Source organism: Callospermophilus lateralis, chromosome 11, assembly GCF_048772815.1.
Source record: "Callospermophilus lateralis isolate mCalLat2 chromosome 11, mCalLat2.hap1, whole genome shotgun sequence".
Classification (NCBI taxonomy): domain Eukaryota; kingdom Metazoa; phylum Chordata; class Mammalia; order Rodentia; family Sciuridae; genus Callospermophilus; species Callospermophilus lateralis.
Window position 1 is genome coordinate 51,579,637 of NC_135315.1, and position 10,031 is coordinate 51,589,667.

The 10,031-nt window shown below is 50.9% G+C and overlaps 1 protein-coding gene across 1 annotated transcript; it reads left to right on the top strand.

Annotated features, from left to right (window-relative positions):
- Positions 1–358: 358 nt before the first annotated feature.
- Alox15b (arachidonate 15-lipoxygenase type B) lies at positions 359–9,333 on the top strand. Its single transcript, XM_076869818.1, has 14 exons — positions 359–546; positions 635–860; positions 1,060–1,141; positions 2,849–2,971; positions 3,253–3,356; positions 4,537–4,709; positions 4,929–5,075; positions 5,167–5,370; positions 6,354–6,440; positions 6,581–6,750; positions 6,912–7,033; positions 7,130–7,230; positions 7,309–7,479; positions 7,864–9,333. The coding sequence occupies exons 1-14, from the start codon at positions 379–381 to the stop codon at positions 8,041–8,043; spliced, it is 2,058 nt and encodes a 685-aa protein (XP_076725933.1). The 5' UTR covers positions 359–378; the 3' UTR covers positions 8,044–9,333.
- The last annotated feature ends 698 nt before the right edge of the window (positions 9,334–10,031 follow it).

The window sequence follows — 10,031 nt, forward strand, 5'->3', positions numbered from 1 at the left end:
GTCAAGAAGAGGGCATGCGCAGACTTTTAAAGTTAAGACGGCAAGAAAGAATGTACCCTCCCCATCCCTGCTCGGTCTCAATTCTGGACAGGTACCATCACCGAAAGATCCTGTTCCCCAAATCTCAGGATGTCCAGTCCCTCCCCACCTCTGGGGATTCCCCTGCTCAACCCATTTCCCTCTGGGTCAGGTTCCAGCATCAACCCCGCCCCTTCCCCCGCCTAATCCAGTCATGCTCTTTAGGGCGGAGAAGTGGCCCCATGGGCCATTGGAGACTTGGCAACAACCAGATTTGCCTAAATAGGGCCCAGCTAGGTAGAGGCAGAGCATTGCTTCCACGGTGAGCCATCCAGCTCTGCAGTTGTGCACGCAGTAAAGATGCAGGCTCGGGCTGGCACCATGGCCAAGTTTAGGATAAGAGTATCCACTGGGAAAGCCTGCGGGGCTGGCACGTGGGACAAAGTATCTGTCTGCATCGTGGGGATGCGGGGAGAGAGCCCCCTGCTGCCCCTGGACCACCTAGGCAAGGAGTTCACTGCGGGCGCTGTGAGTGCGTGGTGGGTGGGCAGAGGTGGAGATGGAGCGGGGAGAGCAGAAGGCATTACCCTTCCTCAGACTAAACCTACTAAACCAGGAGGAGGACTTCGAGGTGACGCTCCCCCACGACGTGGGCCCAGTGCTGCTGCTGCGGGTGCACAAGGCACCCCTTGCGCTGCCTCGCCCACTGGGACCCTTGGCCCCCGACGATGCCTGGTTCTGCCGCTGGTTCCAGCTGGAGCCACCAGGGGGCGTCCCACTTCGCTTCCCCTGCTATCAGTGGCTGGAGGGAGCAGGGGACCTGTTGCTACGAGAAGGGGCAGGTGAAGAGGGGGGGGGCTGGTGTTGGAGGAAGGGCAAGGGGATCGTTGCAGCAGAACGTGGTGGGGGCGGTGGGCAAGGGACGGTGGGCAAGGGGAAGTGGCAGCCCGGCTTGGGAGAAAAATGGGGGAAAGGGACCTGGTGGAGGAGAGGGTGGCTGAGATCAAAGATAGGAGGGTTTCTCCTTCCCGTCTTCTACAGCCAAGGTCTCCTGGGCGGACCACCATCCTATCCTCCGGCGACAACGCCAGGAGGAGCTCCAGTCCAGGCAGCGGATGTACGGGTGAGGAGAGAGCTACTGTTGCAGGGAGGGGACACTTAAGGGATGAGGGACAGCCTGGAATTGCTGTTGATGACACAGACTAATGTCCTTGTCTTGTCCTCTCCTATGAAAGCTGCTTCTGGAACCAGCAGCATCTGTATCACCCAGGCACATGTTAGAAAAGCAAATTCTCAGGCACCTCCTACCTCTGACTTGGACTTTTCGTGGGGTCGGGGGTGGGCAACAATTTTTGTCTCACAAGTCTTTCAGATGACTGGTGCCCACTGAAGTTTGAAAATCACTCCTGTAAAAGCCATACCCTTATATGCTTGTCCCCTACCCTGGGGCTTTTACACATCAGCTTGTATCCCTCCAGAAATGTGGGTAGAACCAGAAACACACCACACAAGCCCCAGGAGATCCATGCCATCCATGAGCTTGTTAGAAAATGCAGGCTCTTGGCTGGGATTGTGGCTCAGTGGTAGAAGCTTGAGTAGTATGTGTGAGGCACTGGGTTCGATTTTCAGCATCACATATAAATAAACAAAGGTTCATCAACAACTAATTTTTTTTTTTTTTTAATGCAGCCTCTTGAGCCTAGCTCAGACCTACTAAGTTAGCACCTACAGTTTACCAAGATCCTGGGGTGAATCACACACTTTAAAATCTGAGAAGTAGGGTTTGACCACCACCTGGTGGCAGTGTGCTTTAATTGCAAATTGTTCTTTGAAGTTGAAAGCTCAATTTTTGAATAAACCAAAGAATGAATGAGTGACAGAAGGACTGGCTGGAGGGGTCCTCAGTTTTCTGGAACATGATTTTACCAGATCACTCAAAGGTTTTTGGCTGTGTGATTTGCTTGATAATGAGCTTTAGAGACGCCTCAGACCAAGGCAGAGTAAGTTACTGCAACTCCCACAAGCTGTGAAGGCTGAAGTGCTTCTCTATGGGATGCCTGCCAAGGGTAACTGAAACCCCAGGAACAGCCCCAGCTTCATGACTACCTTCCCTCGGCAAGATGCATCTGTGTTAGTAAGAGTTGTGTGCTTGCATGAAGAGAGACCGACTCCAACTAGCAGTCAGATAAAGAGAGAATTTGTGTCAACAGGACACAGGGGTGGTTACAGAAGTAGGGGCAAGAGGGTTGCCAGATCTTGGGCCAAAAATCAAGGCAACTCCCTCCCAGATGCTCCCCTCCCTCCCTCCCTCTCTCTCTCTCTCTCTCTCTCTCTCTCTCTCTCTTCCTCCCTCTCTCTCCCTCCCTCCCTCTCTCCCTCTCTCCCTCCCTCCCTCTCTCTGCCTCCCCCCATACTCTCTCTCTTCTCTTTCTCATCTCTCTTTCAGCTTTCTCTGTTTCCCATTTCACACAGTGGGATATGACCATAGCTGACAATCCCTATATACACTCTGTAATGTAATCTAGATGGCCACAGAGAGACGACCTTTCTGGCTCTGCCCCAATCTCAAATTCCCTAGGAAGGACTCTGATTGGCCTAGCTCTGCTCAGATGCTCAACTCTAGACCATTCAACTGTGAGCAGGGAGAAATCTCACTGGGAATATGCAGCTCCCTTGAGCCTTGTGGTCCAAGGAGAAGGGCAGATCTCAGGAAAGTCCTTGCTTGCAAAAGATGGCTGGCTTGACCAGGACCCACAAGGGGACTTCCTCTGCCCTAGTCCAGGGGCTTCCTGAGGTCTCCTAATGATCACCTGCCTGTTCCACCCTCTAGCTGGAAGACTTACAGCCCAGGTTGGCCTCACTGCCTTGACCAGGCGACTGCGAAAGACCTGGACCTCAACGTCAAATACTCTGTAGTCAAGAACACCAAATTCTACATGAAAGGCAGCTCTGCGTGAGGATGCCCACCCTTTCCTACATTGGCTTAGATGCCCTACCACCCCTGCCTTCTGCCCTCCCCTACTCAGCTCCCCTGCCATTGGAGATATGGGTCACACAGCTTCCTGCCCACTACCACTTCCCATAGGCAGTGACTACCGTAGGGGCATTGACCACCTCTGAGTCTCATCCTAAACCTGAAAGCTGGTTTAGGATTCTAGAAAGGATAAGGCCAGGTGACTGGGGTGGGTCTTCCAGGGTCTCTTTCTCCCTCCCATCCCTCGCATCCCCTGGTAGTTTTGCAGAGCTAAAAATCAAGGGACTTCTGGACCGCACAGGGCTCTGGAGGAGTCTGAGGGAGATGAGAAGGATGTTCAACTTCCGGAAGAGTCCAGCAGCTGGTGAGGAACTTGGCACAAGGCTCCTGACCTCTTTCCAGGACATCAGCTCCCAAGACTATTAGGAATCTGAGAAAACCAAATGCCAGTTCTCTGTGGGACTCTGTCCCTTCCTAGACCTTATGTTTCCCCATAGAGATAAAAAGAGAATGTGGACTTCGGGGGATCCCTGATGTGCTAATACAACAGGCATTTCTAGAGCTACTACCCATCAGACACTGGCTTGGGGCTGTGGACATAGAACTGGTGGATATTAATTAGACTCAAAAGCAAATCATTAGGGTCATTTACATACTCTCTAGGAGTATGTAAAAGGGGGACCCACCCTGGCTTAGAGGGGGGCTTTGCTCTCTCAAGAGGGTTGAGTAGGCATTCACAGTGCCAAGGATGGAGTATGGAGCAGAGAGCTCCCTACGGCCAAGGGAAGGCCTTGAAGATGGAAGGATCAGAGGGAACAAAATCACTGCTGTGGCCAAAGCAGATTGAATGAGGGAAGGAAGGTCAGACAGGAGGCTGGAGAGGAAGCCAGGGCCCAGATGGTGCAGGACTGTGTGGGCCATGATAGGTCTTGTGCCTCTCCACAGTTCAGTGCGAGACTATCGAGTTGTGGCCAGGTAGGGACTAATATGGCCAGATGTGCTATGTGGGGGTGTTTGGGGGTCAGAGTGGAAGCAGGAGGATCAGCGGAGTCTCTGGCTAAGGTCAGCAGAGGATAATGGCCTCAGCAAGGCAGTGGCAGTAGGAACTGAGTGTACAGGTGGGCCAAAAGGCCCTGAGGATGGAAAAATCAAGGAGACTTGATGGAAGGAAGGGGAGGGGACTGCCAAGAGAGGTCCTGGACTCTGCCACAGACAACCAGGTAGATGGAGTTGCCATTCCCCAGGATGCTAGGCAGTGGGAGGGTCCAGAGTTGGAGAAGAACCTATGTTCTATCTTTGATATTTTGTAATTGAAGCTGGCAAGTCATCCCAGAGAATGTCAGGCAGATGGGGAACAGTGGGATGGGCACTAAGATTTTCTGTTTGGTGAATGGGCAGGAACTGGTGCCAAGGGGTCAGGAGAGGTCACCCTGAGAAAACTTTAGGTTGCTCATGATGAATTACAAAGGGAACTTGACTGTAAGGTCAGGAGGAAACCTCATGGCGCTGGGGTGACTGTCCCTGTGTCCCCCATCCCCATGCAGAATATGTGTTTGAGCACTGGCAGGATGACACCTTCTTCGCCTCCCAGTTCCTGAATGGCTTCAACCCTGTCCTGATCCAACGCTGTCGCAGCCTCCCAAAGAATTTCCCAGTCACCGATGACATGGTGGCCCCAATACTGGGCCCTGGGACCAGTCTGCAGGCTGAGCTGGAGGTGGGGCCCAGAGCCTAAGCTCTGCCAGCCCCATCTCAGTGCCTTCAGGCCTGTCCCCTGCTGGAGAGGGAGGGGTACACTCACATTTGTTCTTGCATGCCTAGAACATCCTCTCCCAAAACACACTCCTCTCCTAGCCCTAAATCTTCTCCCTGCTTCCTACCCCTCATTCTTTAGAAAAACCAAGTGTTAGCCCCAGCTCCCCTTCTCTCTCCACAGAAGGGCTCCCTGTTCTTGGTAGATCACGGCATCCTCTCCGGCGTCCGTACCAATGTCATCAACGGAAAGCCTCAGTTCTCCGCAGCCCCAATGACCCTGCTATACCAGAGCCCAGGGAATGGGCCTCTGCTGCCCCTTGCCATCCAGGTCTGTACCTGGGGATAGAGATGGGCAGGTCCCACCATCACAGACAGACACTCATTGCTGCCTCTTTCCCCGCTGCTTTTCCTACCCCCAGCTCACCCAGACCCCCGGTCCCAACAACCCTATCTTCTTACCTACGGATGACAAGTGGGACTGGCTGCTGGCCAAGACCTGGGTGCGCAATGCTGAGTTCTCTGTCCACGAGGCCCTCACACATCTACTGCATGCGCACCTACTGCCTGAGGTCTTCACCCTGGCCACACTGCGCCAACTGCCCTCCTGCCACCCTCTCTTCAAGGTTAGTAACTCATCAGGGTGGCCCAGACTGTGTCCCAAGCCTATAGGTCCCTGCACCTTGTCCTGCCCCTTGCAGTGCTTCTTCTGAGTGGCCTTTGCTCAGGCATTCCTATCTTCCCAGGCTGGGATGCAGAGGTCCCATCCCACTTCAGCAGCGTCTCTCTGCATAGCCCTTCTGGGAACCTCCTTCTAGGAAAACCCTGAGCCAGGGCAAAGTGGATGGGATGCCTCAGAGAGGCTCTCTTCTAAAAGCAGATCAGATGAGATCACCAGAGAAGCTCCAGACCTAGGAAAGGGGCTGGCAGAAGCCAAAGTGAGAACATCGCTTTGAGGGACCAGCAGGTTTTCTGCAGGTTGTTCCAAGGCTAGGGACTCTCTCAGGTGGTTATGTAGGTCCCCTGAGCCTTGCTGAGCCTTCAGATGACATAAATCTGTTTCCTCCATGGACCTGAAGCATCTCCTCTGAGATTTCCTCCTCCCAAAGCGGTATAGACTCTATTCCCACTGAGATGATATTCTGGGCCCCAGACGCAGACCCTGCTCTGTACTATTCAATCCAGGCTGGTTTTTTTTTTTCGTTTTTTTTTTTTTTTTTTTTCTGACTATATGCAGTTTTCTAGCATTGGCACTCAGAAATAGGCTCTGGGGGACAGTTCTATATTCTCAGGCCTATGGTGCTTCTCCTGCCCCAGGCGTAGGAAACCACAGGCTGCCAGAAATGGAAGCTCACAGGGCTCGTCCAAAGCAGAATGCTCATTTGATAAAATGATCTGGTGCTCAGAGAGAGGAAGAATGCTACTTGGAGGCCTAGAAAAAGATGCTAAGGGAATTCTGCTTTGGTGTCTGGGTCTGGAGCACTGACTCCTGTCCCAAGCTGCCTGTTCTGGTCCCTGTAGTCTCTTTCTCAGTGACTTATTTAGTGGGTACCTCTGTGGGGCAGATCTGGGACCATCTGCAGCTCTGTCCTCTCCTTCCCCTTACCAGTTGCTGATTCCACACACACGGTATACCTTGCATATCAACACGCTTGCCCGTGAGCTGCTCATCGCCCCTGGCCAGGTGGTAGACAGGGTAAGAACTGCCTTCGGACATTTCTTCGATTGGAAGAATCAAGGGTTCTGAGGTGGGAGTGGCCCTGACTTCCCAGTATCAGGGCTGCCGCCTGCTTCTGGAGCCAAAAAGTCCTAGTGCTCAGGAGCCCTGTCTCTCAGTCCACAGGCCTTGGCATTGGAGGCTTCTCTGAGCTGATACAAAGGAACATGGAGCAGCTGAGCTACTCTGTGCTGTGTCTGCCCGAAGATATCCGGGCCCGAGGAGTTGAAGACATCCCAAACTACTACTACCGGGATGATGGGATGCAGATCTGGGGGGCAGTGGAGCGGTGAGGGGCTATTCCCAGGGAACCAGGGGACAGGAAAAGCAGGAAGACTAGAAAAGAGAGGGAGGGTCCAGAGAAGCCAAGACATGAATGACACTTGGGAGGGTACTTCTTAGAGTAAGAGGAACTTCTCAGAGAGGGACTGAACCTGGTGCCTCTTGCAGCTTCGTCTCTGAAATTGTGGGCATTTACTACCCAAGCGATGCATCTGTCCGAGATGACCAAGAACTCCAAGCCTGGGTGAGGGAGATCTTCTCCAGGGGCTTCCTAGACCGGGAGAGCTCAGGTATGGGGCCCCCAACCCCTAGGCCCTACCCTCTGGCCTCTGCAGGGAGGTCCCAGGACCCTAGCAGCCCCAGCTCCAGCTCAGCTGTCCCCACAGGTGTGCCCTCCTCACTGGACACCCAGGAAGCTCTGGTGCGATATGTCACCATGGTGATATTCACTTGTTCAGCCCAGCACTCAGCCGTCAGTGCAGGCCAGGTAAGGGAAGATCAGTACAAGGGGTGACAGGATGAAGGATGGGGGCTCCTCCACCTTATTCTCCCTCTCCCTCTTCAGTTTGACTCCAGTGTTTGGATGCCCAACCTGCCGCCCACTATGCAGCTGCCACCACCCACTTCCAAAGGCCAGGCACAGCCTGAGGGTTTCATAGCCACCCTTCCACCAGTCAATGCCACATGTGATATCATCATTGCCCTCTGGTTGCTGAGTCGGGAGCCTGGAGACCAAGTGAGTATGGGCATAGAGGACGGTGTTATGTTTATCTTCCCTGGCACAGACCCAATTGTGCCATCAGGAGCTGAGTCCCTTCACCCCACAGAACCTCCCCCAGTGGAACACACAAGCTTTGAGCACCTCACAATGCAGGATAAGTAGCCAAATGAGATGATGTATGGAGTCACCCTTAGCTTCAAAGGCAATATGTTCCTTTAAAGCTTTAAAAATTCCCAAGAGCTTCCTGTAGATATCATCACTTAAGAAGAAGTATTAAGGGGAGGGGTGTGGATGAGATTCAATGGGGACTGGGGCCAGAACAAGCTAAGGTGGGTCACAGGTTCTCAGGAGATGGGGACCTTGGCAGCTTCCTCACCCAACCTTGTGGTTGGTCTCCAGAGGCCCCTGGGTACCTATCCAGATGAACACTTCACAGAAGAGGCCCCACAGAGGAGTATTGCCGCCTTCCAGAACCACCTAACCCAGATCTCAAGGGACATTAAGGAGCGCAACCAGAAGTTGGCATTGCCTTACCACTACCTGGACCCTTCCCTCATTGAGAACAGTGTCTCCATCTAAATCCCTGGAGAACATAGTCCCATGTGTCCTTCTGACCACATCACTCTAGGCTGAGACCCACAGAAAAGGATCCCCAAGAGAAACAGGCCCCAGAGTGCCTCTCTTGAGACAACCGTGTAACTCACCCTCCTCCTCCTCAAAGCAGAGAAGCAAAGGGCTGGGGTGTGGCCCAGTGGTGGAGTGCTAGCCTAGCATGTGTGAGGCCCTGGGTTCAATCCCCAGATCCCCAAAAGACAGAGAAAACATTCACAGAGATCAGAATCCTGTGGCACAAGATGACAAACCTTTGGATATCTTCAAACTGCTTTTTCTGGATTCATTTTTTTTCATTACTAAGGGATTGAACCCTGTCCTCCTGAGCTTCTAAGCTTAAAGTGCCTGCACAACTCCCTTAAGGGTTTTACTAGTTTTGTTCTGCCTTCCATTACCTTGGACTGTAACCAGGAAATGATCCTGGCCTACTGACCATAGCCAATCAGGCAGCATGGTCACCTGACTCAAGGGCAGCCATCATGTAGGCTGCTGGACCACACAAGAAGTGGCTAAGCCTGAAGACTGCCCAACAGGTTGATCATGACCTACTGTCCCAGCTTTAAAATGAATGAATATTTGAGAAAGGATCATTAGAAGCTAGAAGGAAAAGGACACATGGCCCAAAGGCCAATTGCAGGCAGTGCCCTCCTCTGTTTCTCAGAACTTGCCCCGAAGTGTATTTTAAAGCAGCTTCAATATCCAGGGAATTAGAAACTATTAATGTATCACTAATCATACTTTGCCTTCCTGATTCCATCTTCAATGATGGAATTCCAAATTCTTCAATTTTATTTATTTATTTATTTTGTGGCCCAGATTTAGCGAACATTCATTAAAACAAATGAGTTTTTTTTAATTCACCTGATGATTTTTATCTCTGACTAATATTATAGGTATCAGCGCTTTAGATTTTGAGCTTCACTAATATTTTTTAATCTTCTTTTTTTTTTTCCTTTTGTACTGGGGATTGAACCCATGGGTGCTTTACCACTGAGCTACACCCCCAGTCTTTCTTATTTTTCATTTTGAGTTTTTTGTCTCTAAGTGTCTGAGGCTGGCCTTGAACTTGTGATCCTCCTGCCTTAACCTCCCAAGTCACTGGAATTACAGGGGTTATCTTTGTAAGCAAAAATACTAGTTTTACTAATTTTTATGCACCATAATTTTACTAATTTTTACAAAATAACGAACAAAATACAAAACATATACTATATCTGCATAAATTTAACCATGAAACTCAATGGGCAAATGCTTCAGAAAGAACAGGGTGGGCTGGCAGGTAACATGAATTATTCTTCCCCATTCAGACCCAGTGTACCAAAAGAGCTATGCATTTATTAAACTTCTTTGGTTTCAATCAATAAATAATTCCTGCTCACTTAAGTCAATAAAGGAGTTCATGGGAATGAAACTGAGTGTTTTGAGGAATTAAAAGAGTTAAACCTTACTGTCTCAGAAAAGATCAGAAGTTCAGGAAGCTCGGGGCAACTGGACCACAAAAACCAATGGACACTTTCCCAGGCAGTGCAGTGGAAATAATGAATAACCATTTTTTTTTTTTTTTTTTTTTTTTTTTTTTTGTCCTTGACTCATTTGCCTCAGGATTCAAACTCCTTGAGGAAGGTTCTGCTTGAAATGTTAGGAACTCCTGGAGCCATAGAGATATGTATACTGTTCACCAAGTATATCATATACTTCCCAACCAACTTCCCAGCCAACCTTTTGCTTAGGTTGGGGCCATGTGATTAATTCTGGCCAATGGACCATAAGAGGAAGTGATGTCTGTCGCTTCTGAGTTGCAGTTGTGAGCTGGTGTGCCTTCTTCAGCCTTTGACTGCTCTGCTGAGGCCACCTTGCAGACATGTTTCAGATGACATGAGCCCCATCCTTAGCTCCGTCACTGGACTAGAAGCTCAGGAGGACAGGGTTCAATCCCTTAGTAATGAAAAAAAATG